We start from the raw sequence: 22,787 nt of genomic DNA, 5'->3' as shown, positions 1-22,787 counted from the left end.
CTGTCTATGTGGGACGTTACTTTGACAACAGGCTGGAGCTATGTTTCCACAAATATTTGGACATTCCTCCCTGACAACATACAACATGGGTGAGGGGTTCAGGAAATGTTCTTTCGTCTAACCAGCTTGTTATCTGCTAATTTAAAAAAAAAACTAATGGCCACTATAATCAGCCATTTGCATCTAATCCTCTTGTTTTGTGTAATGCCACTTTAGTTTTAATTAGGGCTGGAATAAAATCATGTTGGCCAATCTCTAAGATAGTGGTACTTGCTTCCTTCTGACTCCACGCTATGCTCTGATTCAGCTTTGCCACTGTACTAGGTGGTAATTTACTCCCTGTGATGCTGCTTCCTGGGATGAGGTGTCATTTTCTGACAGCCACTTTGTTGAAGCTGTAAATTAGAAATAAAGCAGTAGCAATCTGTATCAGCCATCCTTCTGTATCTCCAAGGAAGCTGTTCTAGAAAGTCCAGGGAGAGGAGACAAGGAATGTGCAATATTAGTCCCAACTTAGCACAAAGCAAACATGTAAGTGAATTTCATTCAACTTCAAGCCAGCCTTGTGAATTGACTTTTGGTAAAGGGTAAGGTGGGGAATAAAAAGCATTCATTTTTCAACACTAATCATTCAACCAGAAGGGAAAAAGTGATTCTGAGTGATAAAAGTGATGAATGTGTGCAGATTCTATTCTTTCACTTCTCTGGCAGTGTTTGAATCCAGCGATGACTGACTGGATTGCTGTGTTAAGTTAAATGAGTTTAAGCAGTCTCAGTTCAATACTCAATGGTTGCCAACGCATAACAACTTGAAATTTATTATCCTGCTCTGAACAGTGGCTAAATTTACAGGACAATGGGTTATATTCCTGTAAAGTTGCAGAGGAGAAGGGAATTTTACTCTACAACTTATTGCACTGCACCTGACCAAGCAAACCTAAGGTTTGATTTAAATTTCACTCACCCCTCTCTGGTCAGGGAAATACTACCAATTTGGTTTACTCTGACTGCAATCCCGAAATTTCCTTTTGAATACTTTGATCTACTCCATGTCTCCTTGTCAATTCTCATGGTTTAACTTGCAGCAATGTTTCAGGTCAACCAAGGCTGTAAAGCCCGAGATTTCCCTTACATTGTTGCAGTGTGAATTCTCAGACACTGGGGAATGGGTTTTACGGCTTTTCTCCACACAGCCTGCAGGATTCTATTGGCCTGAGAAACATAAAAATCCAGTAAACTTCAACAACTTACAATGGGCTCCTCTAATTTCAAGTCTAATATTGATCCTCCTTTTGTGCACTTGCTGTGCAGTTGTAACTTTTGTAGGCCTCACTCTATCTAAACACCCTGTGATCTGTATGTCCTCGTACGGTATGATCTGCCTATACTGCTCACAAGACAAAGCTTTTCACTGTACTTATGTAAGTATGACAATTAATCAAATCAAATCAAAAATGTAGCTCACACACAAAAAATAACATCCTGTAAATGCTGCAAATCAGAAACATAATGGTTAAATAGGTGTTAAATGACTCATTTGATCATCCAGAAATTGAGTATTGCTGAAAAAGTCACATTTTGTCGATGATGTTTTTTATTTTATTCAATCATGGGATCTGGCTATCACTGCATGGATCAGTACTTATTGCCCATTCTTCATTGCTCAGAGGGCAGTTAAGAGTCAAGCACAGTGCTGTCAGTCTGAAATCACATGTAGCTCAGACTAGTTAAAGATGGCAGATTTCCTTCTCCAAAGGTCACTGATGAACCAAAAGGGTTTTTAGGTCAATCAGTGATGGCACTGTTTACATTAAACCCAGCTTTTAATCCCAGATTTTTATTGAATTTGAATATTACTATCTATGTTGGGATTCAAAATCACGTCCCGAGGAAATTTTTCTGGGTGCATGGATTACTAACCCGGTGACAATACCACTACAACACCATGTCATCCCGCACTCCTGCACATAACAGAACATTTTATGATTTGAAAGGGAAAAATCAGCATTTATACTGCACAAGAGGAGAGGGCTGATTAGTTGACACATGGACTCTGATTGGTGGAGATATTACCATGGAGAATGCACCAGATAATGATGATTGATAGCTAGTTGCCAGACTTTGGTAAATTTGAAACCAGGCAGTTTAACTCTGATTGGTCATAACATTGCCCTGGGAAGTAGACCAGTGAATGCCTGTCTCCCATTTTGTTGTGAAATGGGATCCCCACTAGGACCAGCTGTTGTGAACATACTTGTTTAATTCCATGAGGAACATGTAGTCAATGGAATGAAACCTGATCTCCAACCACTTGTGTATTTTTGATATGTAGATGATGTGTTTTCTGTATTTGAATACACAGCTGCATGTCTGAATTTCCATACATGTTTTAATAAGCTCTGTCTGTTTGAAATAGAGCACTCAGATGCGTTAACTTTCTTTGGTATCCTGGTTGAGGAAGAGGCTGGAGGAGGGGGGAATCTACTACATTCTAGCACAAACCTACCTTTACTCATCAGAACACATGATGGGATTTCTACAGTTCCTTGTGTGACCTTATGAACAGGCTTATAAATAGGGCACAAGCCATTTGTTCACTGTGCAACCTTATACTGTAATAGTGTGCGTCAAATTCATCCCACAGGCCAGTAGCTACCCTGATCAGATAACTTCCCACTGTATACTCACTAACAGTCCGAAGGCTGACCTTTGGTCTTGAAAAGTGGCCAATTGGCCTCAGGTCACCCTGGAAGGCTAATCTATTTCAACTGTACGAGCAACAAGTGAAGCTACCCATTTCATGCTGCTAACAGGCAGTAGCAAGGCAAGTAGTGTTTACAATTAACAGAATGAAGCTGTCAAGATAAAAAAGATGTTCTGCCATTTGATCGATATGTTATAAGTCTGATGCCAAGTATGTAGGCCATACATCCGAAAGACTGTTGGATCATGTCAGACAGCATATTCCTCACATTCCCATCCATACCCAATTAGTCCACTCTTGCAATTTGCCCAGCACAGTGCTGAATATTAGCTGTGATTCTGCAATTGGAGAACATTTGCTGGATGATCCATTGGCTATCAAAGAATGAGCCTGACGATCAATTTAGGATTGTCAGTTGAGCTTGCAATGTGGCATACTTGCATGTACTGGAAGCTATATATTATTGATACATAGGGCCCTGTTCTTTTCAGACAGAAAGATTGTGGACATGCACATTTCTTGTTCCAACTAAACAAAATAGATGAGAGCCATTCAATGGTTCATTTCTGAGGACATTGCTTTGACCAATCAGAATCAACCTGCCTAATGTAAAATTTAAACAAAGCCTAACAGTTAATCTTGATCAGAGAAAATGGGAACTGCAGATGCCGGAGAATTCAAGATAACAAAGTGTGAAGCTGGATGAACACATCAGGCCAAGCAGCATCTCAGGATCACAAAAGCTGACGTTTCGGGCCTCGACCCTTCATCAGAAGGGTCTAGGCCCGAAATGTCAGCTTGTGTGCTCCTGAGATGCTGCTTGGCTTGCGGTGTTCATCCAGCTTCACACTTTGTTACCTGACAGTTAAGTGTCCATCATCATGAACTGGTGCACTCTACATGGCAACCTCTCAATTGATCAGAAACTTGGCAATCAATCAGCACTCTCCCTTCATACAGTATAAATTTTGGTTTTCACTTTAAATTGGTATTCTTCTGAATTGCTCAAATGAGCACAAGACAAAAAGTACTGATTAAATGTCCTTTTTATATGTTGAATTGTTGCAAGTTTTAGTAGATACTGTTCATTCTGGCTTGCTAGTCAGCCTTTGTCTGGAAAAGATGTCATTTCATTATCTGAGCTTATTAACAGAACTTAAAACAATGAAGTAGGGAGAAGGAATTCTATTTGGTGCTTAAAAAAAGGGAGAGTCAGTTTTCCTTTTAGATAACAATCCACGAATGAAATTGATAGAATGTGCTGCTTCAAAATGTGAAAAATTTGAGAGGTGATGTTGCAAGTTGACTCACCCTTCTTTCTACCCACTTCTGTGATAATGTAACCCTGGGATGTAACTGTAGTAGCCCCTTGTGACCTGAGCTGAATATTAATGTTATTTTTACACATACATCCTCAATTTCTCTGAAGTCCAACCAAGCAAAGCCTTTGCTAGATACTGCTAGATTTGAATCGATAAGGCTTTATTTCACAGTAAGACGAGTATACAGAACAGAAGTCAAACTGTTCAACTTATCTTTGCACAACAAAAAAAAGAACATTAGTGGATCATCTTACACAACTTAAAAAAGATGACTTTTAACTGTTCTTCCACACTTCTGACCTATCAGTCACTTGCAAACTAACTTTTTCCTTTAAACGAAATGCTTGTCTCTGTCTCTAAAACACCCCTATCTGATTTCTAATTTTTAGTTTCTTGCTGTTTACAATGAAAGAAAAGGGACCAACAACTTTCCAATACACAACATTTAAGGTGTTTTCTGATTGCCAGGACAGAACTAAGAATTGCTTGGTATTTGAAGTTTATCAGAGCCAGTTCAACATCAAAATTAACCATTTTTATATAAAAAAACCTATCAGAATGCACTGGCCCTTAATTTCTTTAACATTCTTCCATTTGCCTTCCTTGAACTTAAGTTAAAAGTTACTTACCAGCTATTTTGTTGGCGTTGTACATCTTTTCTGACAGAAAATGGTTATTAAAATTCAAGGCAACTCTGCATTAGGGTCTTCACTGTTAAAAATGTTATACTTTTCCACATCTTCCTTCTAGAAAAAAATCCCAAAATCTGACATGCAAAAATTTTGTGAGGTGTAACACCAGATTTGGCATAGAAGCTTAATTTGAAAGAAGAGGTGGTGAATGTGACAATCAATGAAGAAAAACTGAGAGTAGAGCCATCACCATTAGAACTCTGGTGATATCTATGGGAAAGACCCTAATATACAGGAGGACATTGTCTGGGATACAAAGAGAATAGAAAGTTACCGGAATGGAATTCAATTTCAGTTTGTAGTCCATTCTCCCCGTGTCTGTGTGGGTTTCCTCCGGGTGCTCCAGTTTCCTCTCACAGTCCAAAAATGTTCAGGTTAGATGGATTAGCCATGGGAAATTGCCCGTAGTGTTCAGGGATGTGTAGATTAGGTGGGTTATAGGGGGATGGGTCTGGGTGGGATGCGCCAAGTGTCAGTGTGGACTTGTTGGACTGAAGGGCCTGTTTCCACACAGTAGCGATTCCATCAAAAAAAATTATTGACTATAGTAAGTTTATTTGGAAGCAAAAGCAGTTTTGTTTTAGTTGCTTGGAAACAATTGCTTTAGTTTTCCTATTAATGGGCTTTTTAACCACTGACTATGTCCTGTAATAAAAGTGTAGGAGTTTTTCGGCCTAGAAAAATGTGAAATGTCAACTTGGCTCATTCGTAACATTCTTCCGAATCAAAAGGTTGCCGTTTCAAGTCTCACTACAAACCTGGACATGATACACCCATACTGAAAGAAAGTTGCATTGCTGGAGGTAACATCATATGGATGTCAAATTTGCCTGTTTGTTTAACTAAACATTAAAATTATTATTTGAAGAAGACTTGGCAGTTCTGTCTATCCTCAACCCATCATTCCTTCTTCACCACAATGAAAGCAAAATACTGCCTTTTTAAAAATATTCATTCATGGGATGAGTGTGTTTCTGGCTAAGCAGCAGTTATTATATCCCTAATTTCCAAGAGGGCAATTAAGAGTCAACCACATTGCTGTGGGTCTGGAGTCACATGGAGGGCAGACCAGGTGAGGACGGCAGTTTCTTTTCCTAAAGAACTTAGTGAACCAAATGGATTTTTCTTGACAATCAGCAATGAGTTCATGGTTATCATTTGTCTCTTCATTGAGGACTCTAGTAAAAGTCAAATTTCACCACCTGCCCAATTTGAACCCAAGTCCCTGGAACATTATTTGGCACACTAGATTAACAGTCCTGTAATAATTCCACTAGACCATCACCTCCCCTGGAGGTCTGAAATAAAAACGCAATGTGCTTGAAAAGCATGGCAGATCTGGTACCATCTGTGGAGAGAGTAACAGAATTTTGAGTCAAGTATCAGTCTCTTTCAGAAAGTTCTGAAGAACAATCAGATTTGACTCAAAACATTAACTTTGTTTTCCACGGCACAGATGTTGCCAGATTTGCTGAGTCTTTCAGCACTTTATGTTTTTAATTCCACCTTCAACGTGTGCTACATTTGCTGCAATATGTTGTATTTTATTAAATCAAAGCTTTTAGTCTGAGCACCTTATACCAACAACATTTCAACTCGTTTGAAAGTCACAAAGTAGGTGACATTACAAGTGACGTACACAATTAACATTATTTTTCAAGTGGCTTGCATGGAAACAAACATTGGAAACTTATTTTTAAAAAGCTTTATTATAAGTGAAAAATGAAAAGAAATAGTGGTATCAAAAAGCCTGAAATCTTGCTGGTTGTGGGCATGGAGGTCGGAAGGAAGGAAGAAAGTGGAGACTGAATGCCACAGGACTGTTACCAGCAAAAGAAAACATCCCAAAGCAAACTGATTTATTTTTAAACAGTTCCGCAGTGTGAATTGGATGAGATACAATATATAAAGCACTTCAGTCATCTGAGAGATTTAAAGTTACTCCCTTGGTGTCAACTGCCAGCCGTGGTTTTGCATCTAATAGTATTGTGAATTATTGAAGAAGGCTCATTCAGAAATGATATCCAGAACTAGGACAGCTAAGGACAACTTGAATGGTAAGATTGGGGAAGAGCATTCTCAACCTTCAAGATTCAACATGGCCACCTTCATTTTATTAAAATGAAGTTTTATTATACTAATTTGTATTCACTGCTCACAGTTTGTCTTCTGTACACAACACTGAACAATTACCAGTGGAAGCTTAACAGAAGTTGCTTGCAGTACTTAATGGTTTGTGAGAATTTTGCCGGATTACTCCTTCATTCTCAGCCATCTCTTGAGCCAGTGGTTGTGGAGATTAAGAATAGCAAACCATACCTTCCGCGGTTGGAGTCAGCATAAACAGAGTGAGAACAGAATTGGAACTGAAATGGAGACTTGCTTGTTCTGTGTGACTTGGCTCCTCATATTAAACTCCTTGATGATTGCATCAGGTCGTAGCATGTTGCTGTCTTAGAATTCAGACCCAATCAGAACGAAAAGACCATACGGATTTAAAGCACAGCATTCCTCCTGGCTACGATCCTGCATTCTGGGCCTTTGTTTCCCATGGCCACTCATCTTTGTACAGTTGGGAAGAAGCGGAGTTTTCCATCTGTATCACTTGGTAACCATCAGGTGAGCGGTGCTGCCTCTCTTCCCGCTAAATCCACGATGAATCTGCAAGATAATGGCAAACAATTTGCTCTGTCCTTGAGTCATGAAAATGCAGGTATGCCCATCTTGTGGAATAGCCTTAAGTTCCAGCTCCAAAGCTGGAAATCCATTGAAATTTAACACGGACCCCTGCCAATAGTAACCCCAAAGCAAAAAAAAACTAAGCACAGTTCTTAAAATGTGAGAAAAGAAACCATCCCCTTACCACCGCAATGACGTCTTCTAGCTTTGTGCTGTACATGTCAGGAAGTTAAAGACTGCAATAGCAACCCAAATGTTGAAGTATGAATCCTACCATAGGAGATTATGAAAGTGAATTCAATGAGTTACCACAGATTATTACAGAATCACAATTGGTTTATTAATGATTTCAAGGAATGGCATCATTCCCAGTTCATACCAAATGTCACTTGAATCAAAATGTTGTGACTGAACCTGAATGTGTTTTTAACTCTCATAGTAAGTCACCAGTTGGCACCTGCCCTTGGGTACTATACACCAAGTAGGGTCCTCACACTTTCAAATTACAGGAAAACTTTGGGGAAAGAAAGAAATCAAAACATTGCTGATATTTAGCAACTTTTCACGTATAGCTGTTGTTTACCTAAATTATGAATGCATTACTTTACAAAGTCAACATTTTTTCCTGGAATTTAGAAGAAGAAATTGATTGAAATTTTCAATATTCTAGAGGAAATAAATAAGGTACTTAGAGAGAACCTACTTCTGCTGATTGAGGAGTTCAGGTCTGATGCTTAATAGTGTAAAACTTCAAGCCAATAGTTTTGGGAGTGAAGTTAGGGAACACTTCGATATACAGAGTGACAGAAGTATGGACCTAGCTTCAACAAAAGCAATTGATGCTTAATCGGTTGTTCATTTTAATCCAAAATTGAAGATTCTTATTAAGCAAGGGTATTAATGGACAGAAGACAAAGGCAAGTTTGTAGAATTAGGTAACAAATTAGCTACAATCTCTTTCAATAATAGAGTGGCCTTGAAGGATGTAATGGCCTATATTTCAGTAAATCATTGACATAAAGAGCAAGATCGTTGCATTCTTTATCTTAAAAATCTTATTATGTTTGGCATGCTTGCCTTCATTGTACAGACCGTTGGCAATAGGATTTGGGACGTCATGTTGCGACCGTACAGAACATTGGCGAGGCCACTTTTAGATACTGCGTACAACTCTGGTGGCCCTTCTATGGTAAGGATGTTGTTAAACTTGAGACGGTGCAGAAAAGATTTACAGTGATGTTGCCAGGACTGGAGGGTTTGAGTGAAAGGGAGGGGCTGAATGGTTGGGGCTTTTATTCGCTGGAGCATTGAAGGTTGAGGGCTGACCTTGTAGAGCTTTACAAAATGATGAGAGGCAGGGATAAGGTGGATAGCCAAGGTCTTTTTCCTAGGATGGGGGATACTTGGCATAGGTTTAAGATGAAAGGGGAGAGATTTTAAAAGGCCCTGAGGCGTAACTTTTTCACAAAGAGGGTAGTGACTGTATGGAATGAGCTCCCAGAGGAAGTGGTGGAGACTAGCACAATTACAACATTTAAAAGGCATTTGGGTGGGTATATGAATAGGAAGGGTTTAGAGGGATATGGGCCAAATGCTGGCAAATGGGACTAAATCAGATTGGGATGTCTGGTATGTGTGGACGAGTTGGACTGAAGAGTCTGTTTCCATGCTGTACAACTCAATGATTCTATGATGCTAAACAAATCAGCTCCTTAATACTGCCAATAATATGCAGTTTCGTAGATGTAACATTATATAAGTTGTTAACACTGGTAGTTTATTAAGCAACATGCAATTAGCTTGCATTCAACCAAACTGTTGCAGATATTGTTGAAATGAATTATTGACATTTGGTTCATATTATTAATCTTCTCTTTATAGCCTAAAACAGGCATACGACTCAACAAAAATAAACTACTTGTGGGCTGATTTGCTGATTATTGCCGTACTTTACTGTAAATCCTTATAGTGCACAAGGCAGAAATCAAATCCCACAACTCAAACTTACTGTAGCCCTGAGAATTAGGATTTGTAAATGATAACTGATATGAATTCCAGTCCCCATAAACCCTCCAGTGAGATCCAAATTGAACTGACTGGCGGTGTAATCGTTTATTGAGTCATTGGCTGCTTTGCAATCACATGCCATATCTATAAAAATGTCAATAGCTATGATTGAATTAAAACTCTGTCTCTCTGTCTTCCATTATATTGTGATTTATCTTGTGTTGCTGCTTTGCCTCAAAATATAACTCAGTTGTATTTAATTTTATGTCATGTATACCTTTTATTAAAAACTCACTTTAAATATTCATGTGACATACAATATTTGTTATTCTGTAGTAAAAATGCAGTACCCTATGACAATGCAATTTGCCCATTATGTTCGCACAAATCATTCTTTAAGAAAAAATAATTTGCTTTTGAAACTTTTGCTCTCCAAACTGAACAGAGTAAAAAAAATTGTTTCGCTGAATGATAGTTAAAGTCACTCATCTAATTGCCTTTTGTGTCTTTTATTGCTGTCACTAAAGATTTTAGGACTCGAAGTCCTCAGTTAAAAGCAAAACAAAAGCAGAGATAAAAGGAGAGAAGCAGCAGACAAAATGAGAAATGGGAAAGAGAGAGATTTTGTCAAGAGTGTCTGTTTTGTACATACAAAGCCACAGGAGATTGATTTTGTCTTTTGTCAGTTGAAAACAATGTATATTACAAGCAAGTTGCTCTGTTGGATGCCAGCATATGTACAACATACGTACTGAGCTTGAAAGTCTCAGAGCCACTTTGATGGTATGCTGCGATAATACCGAACACCAATAGACTTTGGCGCAGATTGTATTGCAAATCACATATGCATAGCCACCAGCAGGTTACACTTGCATTATTATGAGAACCCAAAGACTTGAGATAAGGGCAAATAATAATTCTGCAAATGCATCCTGGACCAAGTTTTAAGAGGTAAATTCCCTTTAACATTGTCTTACCTCCTCCTGGACTGTTACTTCATCCTCGATATAATCTATGCCAGCTCTCAGCTAAAGAACAGTTTCTCTGAGTCTAACAAAGGTCTTTCTAATGGGATTCATAAGAAATTCATGCAGACTTTCTGCCAAGATTTAGCAGCTTAGGGAGAATGGCACTGAAATGCAAAGGAGTGGGGCATTTGACCAATAAATCCTCGCTCCACTCAAAACAGTTTGGTACAAATGTGAAATGGGGCAAAAAAAAACAGTGGCTCAAATATTGCCACAAAATTCCTCACAAGTTCTCCCAGGGCATGTTGGAAACATGCCCATCTCCCTGCGCTCACAGATTATTATAAACAGCTAAACGCTATGGCTAATAATTGCTGAAAAGTATGGAGAGGATATGTCATGATTTTTTATCTGCTTATATTGGTTAAAGTATTATTTTTATTCTTTCTTTGGATATGGGCATCTCTGGCAAAGGCAGCATTTATTGCCCATCACCAGTTTACCCCTGAGCTGAATGGGGGGCTAGGTTATTTTAGTGGCAGTTAAAAATCAACCATATTTCTGTGGTTCTGGAGTCATATGTAGGTCAGATCAGATAAGAATGGCAGATTTCCTTTCCTGAACGATTCGAATGAACCAGATTGATTCTTATGGCAATTGTTGATAATTTCATGATACGTTCATATTACTGAGATGAACTTTTATTTCCAGATTTATAAGTAAATTGAATTTAAATTCTACAGCCAAGGTGAGATTTGAACCTGTGAAGGTAGAGAATTAGCCTTGGGATTACTCTATATTACCACCATACCAGTGTCTCTAAAGGACATTTCAGGATTACTAAGTTTTAACCAGATTTAACTTGCATCCCTATCCCTATGTGCAAATCACCTGACAATGCCTGCATTTTTTCCCTTTCATGTCTCATGGTATAAGAGAATTTTTGTCTTCATGAATTATGAATTGATTCCAGCAGGGGCAGTACTAAAGCTGTGATAACTGTTTACGTTTTCATGTTCATTTATCACTCATCATGATCATGAATTTTTGCTCTGTCGCTGTTGCAGTAGTGCCCTGTGATTATCCAGAGTCAGGCTTAGTGCCCAATACAATTGATAGAAGCTGCTCTCCGTGTAGAACAATGCTGGATATTATTCAAAAGCCCCCATTGAAATTAAAAGCTGGACACTTCAGAATCCAAACCAGCTTTATTTGCATGTCCAATACTTAGGAATACAGTTTATAGAATTGAATTGGGACAAGGTGAGAGATAGTACCGGTAAGAATTTACTTGGGAAAGAAGTTTATTGGCCACTTAACAGTAACTGCACTGCTGGATATGGTATATAGGAAGAAATAGTGGACCTGTAAGAAAGGTATGGCAATAATCATGGGTGATTTTAAGCCAAGCACAATTTAAATGAGATGAATTGACGAAGCTAGCCCAGAAGGTGAGTTCATAATGTTCTGAGGACAATTCTTAGGGTAACATGTTCTACAGTTAACAAGAGAGCAGGGGAGTGGAATATAAAAATAGGATTTTTTTGCTGCTGATGCACAGATCAACAGACCTGGTAATGTGCAATGAATCGGAATTAGTTAATTACATCACAATAAAGCAGCCTCAAGGCAGCAATGATCATAACATGATTGAATTTCAAATTGAGTTTGCGGAAAGGAAGAGTGGGACCAAAATTAATATCCTAAACTTAAATAAAGGCATTTCTAAAGGTATGAGTACAGAGTTGGCTAAAGTGAACTGAAAAATCCGGTTAAGGGGACGGTCAGTAGAGATACAAGCGAAGACATTTAAAGAGATCTTTCAGCAAAGGCACCTGGCAAAGATACCAGGATATGATGGACTTCATCAAAAGATCTTAAAAGAAGTCGTTGCAGAATTAACAGATGCATTGATTGTAATTTTCCAAATTCTCTAGATTCTATGTAGTTGTCTTCAGATTGGAAAATAGCAAAAGTAACTCCTCTGTTCAAAAAGGACAGAAATGAAAGCAGAAAGCTGTAGGCCTGTTGACCTAACATTTATCATAGGGGAAATACTAGAAACTACTATTGAGGGGTTATAGAAGAGCACTTAGCAAATAGTTAACACAATCATTTAGAGTCAATATAATTTGTGAAAGGCAAATCATAGTTAATGAATTTATTGGGGCTCATTGAGAAAGTAATCAGTAATGTGGATAAAGGAGAACCTGTAAATTTGGTGTACTTGGACTTCCAAATGGTACTCATAAGGTGCCACATTAAAAATAACTGCACAAAATAAAAGCATAGTGTGAATGTGCGGATCAGCACGGATAAAGGATTGGTTAGCTACCAGGAAACAGAAAGTAGGAATAAAGTTGGCATGTCATAATGGACAGAGTGTGAAAGGAGTGCTTTGGCCACAACTATTCATAATCTTAATCAATGACTTGGATGGAGGGAGTGATGTTTGGTTGCTAAAATACATAAGAGGGTAAGTTGTGATGAGAACATCAGTCTGAAAATGGAAATAGAGAGGTTAAATGAGTTGGCAAAAAGCTTGGCAGATGGAGTATAACCACCGCATGTGAAATTGTTCCCTTAGACAGGAGGATAAGAAATTATAGTATAAAAATAGGGAGAGTTTGCAGAAACTCTGCTGTACAGTGGGATCCAGGTTACTTGGTGTGCAAATCACAAAATGTTAGCACTCGGGAACAGCAAGTGATTAGGAAGGCAAAAGGAAGTTGTGGTTTATTGCAAGAGAAATGGAATTTTAAAAAATAGGCAATTTTTGCTACTGAAGCACAGAACATCAGTGAAACGACATCTGAAGTCCCGGGCACAGTTTTTGTCTCCTTAGTTTAAGAAAGGATATAACTGCATTGGAAACAATGCAGAGAAGATTCATTCAGCTGATCTCTGGCAGTCTTTACACAGGCTGGGCCTGCGTCCACTTAGAAGTTTAGGAAAATGTAAGGTGATCTAGTTGAAATGAATATGATCCCAGAGGTAATGGGAACTGCAGATGCTGGAGATTCCAAGATAATAAAATGTGAGGCTGGATGAACACAGCAGGCCAAGCAGCATCTCAGGAGCACAAAAGCTGACGTTTCGGGCCTAGACCCTTCATCAGAGAGGGGGATGGGGGGAGGGAACTGGAATAAATAGGGAGAGAGGGGGAGGCGGACCGAAGATGGAGAGTAAAGAAGATAGGTGGAGAGGGTGTAGGTGGGGAGGTAAGGAGGGGATAGGTCAGTCCAGGGAAGACGGACAGGTCAAGGAGGTGGGATGAGGTTAGTAGGTAGCTGGGGGTGCGGCTTGGGGTGGGAGGAAGGGATGGGTGAGAGGAAGAACCGGTTAGGGAGGCAGAGACAGGTTGGACTGGTTTTGGGATGCAGTGGGTGGGGGGGAAGAGCTGGGCTGGTTGTGTGGTGCAGTGGGGGGAGGGGATGAACTGGGCTGGTTGAGGGATGCAGTGGGGGAAGGGGAGATTTTGAAACTGGTGAAGTCCACATTGGTATATGGTATCAATATGGTATCAATGTGGACTTCACCAGTTTCAAAATCTCCCCTTCCCCCACTGCATCCCTCAACCAGCCCAGTTCATCCCCTCCCCCCACTGCACCACACAACCAGCCCAGCTCTTCCCCCCCACCCACTGCATCCCAAAACCAGTCCAACCTGTCTCTGCCTCCCTAACCGGTTCTTCCTCTCACCCATCCCTTCCTCCCACCCCAAGCCGCACCCCCAGCTACCTACTAACCTCATCCCACCTCCTTGACCTGTCCGTCTTCCCTGGACTGACCTATCCCCTCCCTACCTCCCCACCTACACCCTCTCCACCTATCTTCTTTACTCTCCATCTTCGGTCCGCCTCCCCCTCTCTCCCTATTTATTCCAGTTCCCTCCCCCCATCCCCCTCTCTGATGAAGGGTCTAGGCCCGAAACGTCAGCTTTTGTGCTCCTGAGATGCTGCTTGGCCTGCTGTGTTCATCCAGCCTCACATTTTATTATCTATGATCCCAGAGGACTTGACAGGATATTCTGTTTACGGGAGAGATAAGAACTGGAGGGTACAATTTAAAAATTAGGTCCTTCACATGTAAGACAGAGATGAGGAGAATTTCTTTTCTCTTGGTCATTAGACTCTTCAATTCTCTTCCCCAGAGACCAGTGGAGGCAGGTTCATCGAGTATGTTTCAGGATGAGTTGGATAGGTTTTTGATTGGCACAGGAGTTACACAGAAAAGTAGAAGCAACAATGAAGTCATTTCTAATCTTATCAAAGGACAGAACAGGCTTGAGGGGTTGAATGGCCTACTCATGCTCCTAATTGATATGTTCTTAACAATCAAAGCAGAATAAAATCATTAGTGAAGTGAACTGGCAGCTCTGTCCCAGTTTCGATAAGGAAATAATCTGACTGACTGAGGACAAATATTGTCAAGTAACTAGCACTTCTATAAGTACTGTTTTTTCCCCCTGTTTGGTCTAAGGGAAATTCAGTATTAGAGTTTCTGACTAGTCTGCTGTTTTCACTCCAGGTCTCTCAAAGTAACATTTTGTAGTCTAGCTGCTTATAAATACCCCACTGTTCACCCCATAATTAGTTGAAATATCTGCATATTTCTTCTATATATCATTTAACTTCTCATCTGTTTAATAACTAGTGATTTACAAATCAATGTTGTTTAATTGTTTAAGGCAACAATTACAATGGGCTGCTGAATGAGAAAGCCCTTTAGAAAATAAGCTGCATATAGACATAACAAAGAAGCCACCACATCAGCTATTGACTTGTTCCACACTACCATTGAGATATTCAAAGATAATTTTGCCCCTCAATACCTCGGGGTGTTTTTTTTTGGTATTCTTATTTCCTGTGATTAGCAACACTTGGGCAAATTGTCTCTTCCTTTGAGAAGCCTGATGACATGTCAATAGGCTATCCCATTGGAAGAATAGAAAGAAGAGGCAGCAACAAAATCCGGTTTAGCTCTCCCTCACCTTATGCTCCTAATCTGCATTTTCTTTCTTTGGACGATGATCAGGAACAGAAACCCTGATTGTTATTTCCCCTCCATAGCCCAAGAATCGAGGATCCCCCACCAGCGCCCGACAGACTCCGCATGGAACAGAGGTTGAACTTGGGAGCGTTCTGGTTTGTATGGCTCAGTACCACACTAGGCACTGCATTTACATTTTTCTAAAAATGTAAGCTAATTTATGTAGTATATGCGGAAACGAGCATTTCAGACTGTTCACTCTGATGTAAGCACTAACTCATGCTGACAGAGGAAACGGTTACATGGCACATGTGAGACTTTGAATAAATGCATTACAACAAAGCACATTTACTTCTGCACAAGCTCTAACTCAACAAAATTATTAGTTTATTTAAATGCAATCCAACATTTTGTAGTTTTAATGCTTTTTTGGAAACTGTAAAGGGTAAAGTTCATTGCATTTGTCATTAAAACTTTTTTCTTTTCTTTTTTTAGGATAGAATTAAAGACACAACAGTAAGAATACTTTTTTATTATTATAATATATAATTAATCTTTTAATTTCCTTTTAATTCTGCTTTAGAACTGCACATTAATTCCCTGGTTGTACTCCCCTATCAATCATCTGAAGCACTGACATCACAAAAACCTCCTTCCTCTCTTTTCAGTCAGAGTAAATCCAGTCCCACTTCAATTGTCATTCACATGCTTTCCAAATATATACAAAATACAATATATAAACATGTGTGTTTCTTAATATTCCTATAGATGGGGAGCACAAGTGCGGCACAATGGTTCAGTAGTTGGCACCCGTTGCCTCACAGTGGTAGGGACCTGGATTCAATTCCATCCTCAGGTGACTGTCTGTGTAGGTTTCCTCCGGGTGCTCTGGTTTCCTCCCGCAGTCCAAAGATGTGCAGGTTAGGTGGATTGGTCATGCTAAATTGCCCATAGTGCCCAGGGATGTGCAGTTTAGATGGATGAGCTGTGGGAAATGCAGAGTTTCAGGGACAGGGTAGGGTTGTGGGTCTGGGGAAGATGCTCTTCAGAGTGTCAATGGGCCTCGATAGGCTGAATGGCCTGCTTCCATGCTTTGATTCTATGAGTAATGAAGGTGTAATTTAATCTTGGACTCAAATAGTATCTGCAAACTGCTCAGGTTTTTCCTTTACTGTTTGTTTTCTGGACTCAATTCTGTCAATTACAGTTCCACCATTCAGCTTCTCTTCCATTCTGTATGGACGTCTTTAAAAAGATTTATTTGAGTGCTTTTAAAATTTATATATTGGTTGAGGAAGGTTTTATATAAATCTTGATGATTGGGATTGTACCTAGCAAAAGATTGGAAGTCAGTTTCTGTGTGTATTTTTGGACTTGGTGCTGAATGCATGTAATTGTAAGTGGGACTAATGTTGTAAATTGCTAGGCGCTGAGTTACTAACTAAAATCATCATATGACAGGAGGTGAAGGTACTTGCCTCCAAGTTGTCTGTTTTTCAAACTTCCCTTGTATAACATCAAACTGAGGCTTTTCTGCTTCAAGTGTCTTAGCACCTCTTAAGAGTATTCTTTGGAGCTGGAAATGGTCCTTCAGAGTTGGAAATGCCCCTGTGGCTCAGTTTGTGATTTTATGATAATTTACAGTACAGAGTATATGCCATTGCAGAAGTGATACTTTAATCAAATACCAATGATTGTAGCTGTTGCTAGTTCACATGTGGAAAATGAAATCATGACATATGAATGCTGGTGCTTGGATCCCCTTATTATGCCAATCCACAAGTGACCAGTATGTTGATTGAAATACCATTTTTTCTTTATGTTACAGTGACTGTAGAGTGAGCACTGAGTCTGAAAGAAACTTATGTGAAAGATATATCATGACTCAGTGACATTTGAGAGATATGACACTGTGCCTTCAAGAAACTTGCTTGATTGTAAACAGTTAAGAACTGAAACTGTAATAACAGATATTTTTATGGAAAACTTAGATCCATCTTTCATTCTATGTAATATGTTGTTTGAGGCAACGTTTTCCATGGCTTAGAATAACTCGTTAGCATACTACATGAACAGAAATAGAGATCAGCGTATTGCCCACAGAGAGATTATGGCCTGCAGTAATAAATATCTATTGGTGCTATATCGGACAATCATTAATGCCTAACTAACCAACAGAAATCCAAAACGGTCCCACTGAAACCTAGCAGACTGTATGCTGACAACGCTAAGAACCACACAGAGACAGTTTGGTCACACTCCTGCACTTTTGAATCAAACATTATTTATTCAACAGGTACGTGGAGACTTAAGGGCTGAAATGACTGCTTATCATTGGAGATCTGTTTTGCCTGTCCTTACCCGGCTTCTCTCCATTAACCTCCCTAATCTGAAGCTACTGCAACATATTTGCAACATTGTCAGTAACATATTTGTGTAGGTCATGGATACATCACTTCCCACTTGGATGGATGGTTAAATTGGTCAATCTCTGGACTTTTAATTAAACCCAAAAACTACTTATGTTAAAGAAACAATAAACAGAAGAAAGGCATAGAATAAATCTATAGTTCTTTGCACCTATCTCTTCATCTATCATTACATATATGATAACTATCTGTCTTGCAGCCTCTTCCTCTTCCATTTGAAGCATCTTATGGTTGTTTGTACATCCTGTCATGCTTTTTGTCTACATTTTTCATTTCACATTTTTGTATTTGCATATATAATGGGTTTTTCCTGCATAAATTTGGATCTGTGCCAGTTCTACCAGTTTACATAAATCACTTAAAATACAGCCTGCTTTTCTTTCTATCTGCCAATTGTGTTAAATAATTAAAACTTTTTATTGCCAAAATAAGAGCGATAAAATATGAAAAGAATACAGTATTCACATAATTAAGGCTATCTATCGAACTGCTTTTTTTTTGTATCTTCTCTGTCTTCATTAAAAATTTCACTTTTAAATAAATTAAGGGCTGGACTTTATATTTTTGCCCAGAACTATGACAACTTGAGTTGTACTTGGATACAACAGCACTCTTCAGTCAGTTGCACTGATACAATATTTTCTTTTTATTCAAAGGTAGAATAAATTGCAGTCTTCAAAGAGAATTTTAGTTGAATTTGAAGTCAAGTAATGGTCTCAGCCAAATGCTAATCATGTCCAGAAATAATAGGCCAACAAGGATCAATTATACCTTTGAAATAGAGATTCGATTAGTAACATCAATAAGATCGAGGGAAATAGAGAGAAAAGCTGTCAGTTTCTTTCATCATTCTGATTTGATTCTTTTGAGAACAGAAAGCATTAAATTTTGAAAGTTGAGCAATGCCCCCTTTTGGGAAAGATTACAAACCATGATGGTGAATGAATATGGAGAGGTATACCTCTGACATATGTCCACCCTGTCTGGGAGAGAATAAGCAAGAGTAGGGTGTAAAGTTGGCAAGTTAGGGGTAAAGGCAATGCTGTCAAAGTTTAGAAAGAATAAAAGACAGAGTTTGAGCATGTAGTTGAAGGGAAAAGAGGTAAACATAAGAAATAATTTGTGTATATAGTGCCTTTCAATCTCAAGTTGTCGCAAAGTACTTTGCAGCTTGTTATGTAGTTTTGAAATCAACTCATGACATGGAGCAATAATTAATGATGAGAGTGAATGGTTGGTAGAAAGGAAAGTAATTAATGGAAAGGCAAAGGGGTAGGAGATACAATAACACCCACAGGCAGAGGGGAAGAATAAGTAATTGGGGATGAGAAAGAAGCTGCCTCGGACAGCTAGATTTCCCTGCTGTCCTAACACTGATGTATACTGCAGTCATTGATGGCTTATTTTCCATCACACTGCATCAACTCATCGACCACCTGCCCCACTAAAAGGAAAGGAGTGAAAATACAAGAAGAGGACGAGAGAAAAAAATGAAGAGGTAAGAGGAGAAAAGAAAGAGAGAAAGATAGACAAAAAGAGGAGAGGAAATGAAGACTTCAGAAGCTGGTAAGAGAGTGACCATATTCTTTGACCTACTCAGTCCCATGAGAAATTGATTGCATTGTTGAAATTCTAACTAGGGCACGCTTTCTATGCTGTGCTACTTTTATTCCAATTATAAATTAGGATGGCAGTATTTCCTATATATTCTTGCTCAAAATGCACTTACTGGCTCTGGTCACTGGATGGTTTTGCAAAGTAAGTTCTGAAGTTTCTCTTCCAAGCCTGTTGCCATATTTTCTTTTCCTTTGATGGTAAGAAGTAGGAAAGTCATTTTAGTACATACTTCCTCCAGTCATTTTAAATCGACTTGTTTTGCTGGCCACGGGCCCATTCATCTTTCGATCCCATGTCACTCCAGATAACTGTTGACCCACTTACATTTTCACAATGCCTTGCTGTTGCCTTTTCTATGCCCATGACCATCTTTCTTTCTCACCTTTTCCCAATGCTGTCCTTACGCAGTGCCATCACCACCTACTTGATTCCTGTTCCTTTTTCTATTAGATCATGCAATATCCGTACAATTACAACATGGAAAAGTTACACAGGCTGCTTCCATGTGGAAAAAGCCAGAGGATATTTGAAAATTTACATAGCCTTTCCAGTCCCTGCTTTTATGCTGTTCCTTAGTTACAAAGAAATTTTGCTTCTTGTCATTTTGGTCAAAGTTAGGTTGCATTCATAAACAGCATAAACGAGAGCATAAAGTTACAAAGTGATATTGATAGACAAGGTGAATACAATAGAGTAAGCAAGTTTGAGGTTATCCATTTTTGACCAATAAAGGATAGACCTGGGTACTTTCTGGATGGTATGAAGATAAATACAATGGATGTCCAAACACAGATAGGGCTTCAGGTGCATATGTCTTTAAAATGCTACAAGCAGGTGCAGAAAATAATTAAGTAAGCTAGTAGAATGCTGACTTTTATCTCTACAAGACTGGAATAAAAGGATGCAGAAGTTATGCTGCAATTATACAACGCCCTGGTTTAGACTCCATTTGGAATACTGTCAGCAGAACTAGTCCCTGCACCTGAGGAAGGATATACTGGCATTGGAGGGAGTACAAGGTAGGTTTACAAGAATGATAACTGGGCTTCAGGTGTTAAATTAAGAAGGTAAATTATACAAATTTGGTTTGTTTTCTCCAGAATTTAGTAGGTCAGGGAGTGATCTGATATGTTGTAATTGTGCTAGTCTTCAAGATATTGGAATAGGGGACACTCTAATCTGGGGAACAGACAAGCATTTCTGCAGCTGTCAGCAAGACATCAGCATGGTGTGTTGCCTCCCAGGTGCCAGGGTCAAGGAGAGGGTACAGAATATTCTGAAAGGGGACAGTGACCAGCAGGATGTCAGTATGCACTTTGGTACCAGTGACATAGGTAGGAAAAGAGATGAGGTTCCTCAGAGAGATACTGTCTGAGAATTAGGGCCAGGTCATTTAGGAAGCACTTCTACACACAAAAGATGGTAGAGATTTGGAAGTCTCTTCCATAAATGGCAGTGGGTACAGGATCAGATGTTAATTTTATATCTCAGATAGATAATTGTTTTGTTCAGCATATTAAGGGATATGGGCCAAAGATAGACAAATAAAGTTCAACCACAGATCAGCCATGATCTCATTGAATCCAGAACAGGTTTGAGGGGCTGAATGGTCTACTCATGTTCCTGTGTTCCTATTTGAACTTGTAGCAATACACCTTTCTAGTGACTGTTGCAATTGCGATGAGTCATACCAAAAAGTAACTGTAGTGAGCACCATTGGTGGTAAAAGTAATTGCCAGAGCCTTTTAATCCAGTTAGAGGTAGATGAAAATTCTAAATACTGCATGCTGGAGCTAAAGTAAATTCCTGCCAACCTGTTGTGTTCTAAATCCACGTGGCCTTCTCCGTTCTGAATCACCAGTGTAAGTGCCACCACCTTCACTCCGTTACCTCACACTCACCCTATCTCTGCTATCTCCCACCAAGGCTCTACCTGCGACATCTTCCCCCATTCATTTATAGCCATCCCAATACCTGACACCTCATAGCCTGCATGCCCTCAGTGCTGCCTACTCACTCACTTAGGAAACCTCACAACCTGCACCAAATGTAACAACTGCCCACTTACTTTTGTCTCCCTTAATACCTGTCCCTCTGTCTGTCTAGAAAGAAAGCAGCACAAAATAGAGCAGGAAGAATCAAGGGTCTAGGCCTGAAACATCAGCCTTCCTGCTCCTCTGATGCTGCTTGGCCTGCTGTGATCATCTAGCTCTAAACCGTGTTATCTCAGATTCTCCAGCATCTGCAGTTCCTACTATCTCAGGAAGAATCAATACAGGTATAGACTGCCCCTTATGTGGAGAGCATCCTGACATTGAGCTGAATGGCTGATGGACTATGTGCAAGTCGTATTAAAAGCTATCTTTGACTCTGTTGGGACCCAATGGGGAGAATGGAGCAAAGTAGACCTTTTGACTTGGCTGAGGCCTAATGACAAGCATGACAAGCTTTCTTCTTCTGGAGAACAGCAAGGCGAAACAGACATAATATGAGATAACAAGGTGTAGAGCTGGATGAACACAGCAGGTCAAGCAGCATCTTAGGAGCAGGAAAGCTGATGTTTCAGGCCTACATGAGGCTTGTATTGTTGCCTGAGGATGCAAAGTGCAAGGTAGGGTTGCTGTGAGCAGCCAGACAGGCTGAGATTGAGTGAGTGCTATGACAGTGGGCAAGGAGCCGAGAGATGCAGCCTGGTCCCGCCCATGAGTTAGGTGTGTGTCTCTGAGTGCACACTGTCCTTGACGCAACATTACAATGACAGATTTTGGTGCAATCTGAGGTTTTTTTCTTATTTATTTGTTTGTGGGATGTGGGCATTGCTGGCTGGCCAGCATTTATTGCCCGTCCTTAGTTGCCCTTGAGAAAGTGGAAGCTGCCTTCCTGAACTGCTGCAGTCCATGTGCTGTAGGTTAAACCACAGTGCCATTGGGGAGTGAATTCCAGGATTTTGACCCAGTGCAGGAACAGCATTATATTACCAAGTCAGGATGGTGAGTGCTTGGAGGGGAAATAGGAGGTGGTGGTGTTCCTATATATCTGCTGCCCTTGTCCTTCTAGATGGAAGTAGGTGTGGGTTTGGTACTTGCTGTCTGAGGATCTTTGGTGAATTTATGTGGTGCATCTTGTAGATAGTACACACTGCCGCTCCTGAGCATTGTCAATGGAGGGAGTGGATGCTTGTGGATGTGGTGTCAAGCAAACGGGCTGTTTTGTCTGAATGGTGTCAAGCTTCTTGAGTGTTGTTGGGGCTGCACTCATGCAGGCAATTGGGCAGTAATCCATCACACTCCTGACTTGTGCATTGTACAAGGTGGACAGGCTTTGGGAAGTCAGGAGGTGAGTTACTTGCCACAGTATACCTAACGTGTGATCTGCTCT

The 22,787-nt window shown here is 39.8% G+C and overlaps 1 protein-coding gene across 10 annotated transcripts in view; it reads left to right on the top strand.

The window, feature by feature from the left end:
• The window catches only part of sobpa (sine oculis binding protein homolog (Drosophila) a), a 338,847-nt gene that overhangs the window by 240,260 nt on the left and 75,800 nt on the right, over positions 1–22,787 (top strand). For 5 of the 10 annotated variants that reach the window (XM_059645243.1, XM_059645240.1, XM_059645247.1 and 2 more), the window contains 3 exons: positions 8,488–8,586; positions 15,444–15,518; positions 15,859–15,879. The exons of 2 other annotated variants lie outside the window; for them this stretch is intronic. In XM_059645243.1, the coding sequence (XP_059501226.1) occupies positions 8,488–8,586; positions 15,444–15,518; positions 15,859–15,879 (195 nt within the window). The remainder of the gene's footprint in view (positions 1–8,487; positions 8,587–15,443; positions 15,519–15,858; positions 15,880–22,787) is intronic. 3 more of the 10 variants (XM_059645244.1, XM_059645242.1, XM_048530431.2) reach the window with 1 other exon arrangement.

This window comes from Stegostoma tigrinum, chromosome 4 (assembly GCF_030684315.1).
Source record: "Stegostoma tigrinum isolate sSteTig4 chromosome 4, sSteTig4.hap1, whole genome shotgun sequence".
NCBI lineage: Eukaryota > Metazoa > Chordata > Chondrichthyes > Orectolobiformes > Stegostomatidae > Stegostoma > Stegostoma tigrinum.
This window is presented reverse-complemented; position numbering and strand designations above follow the sequence as displayed.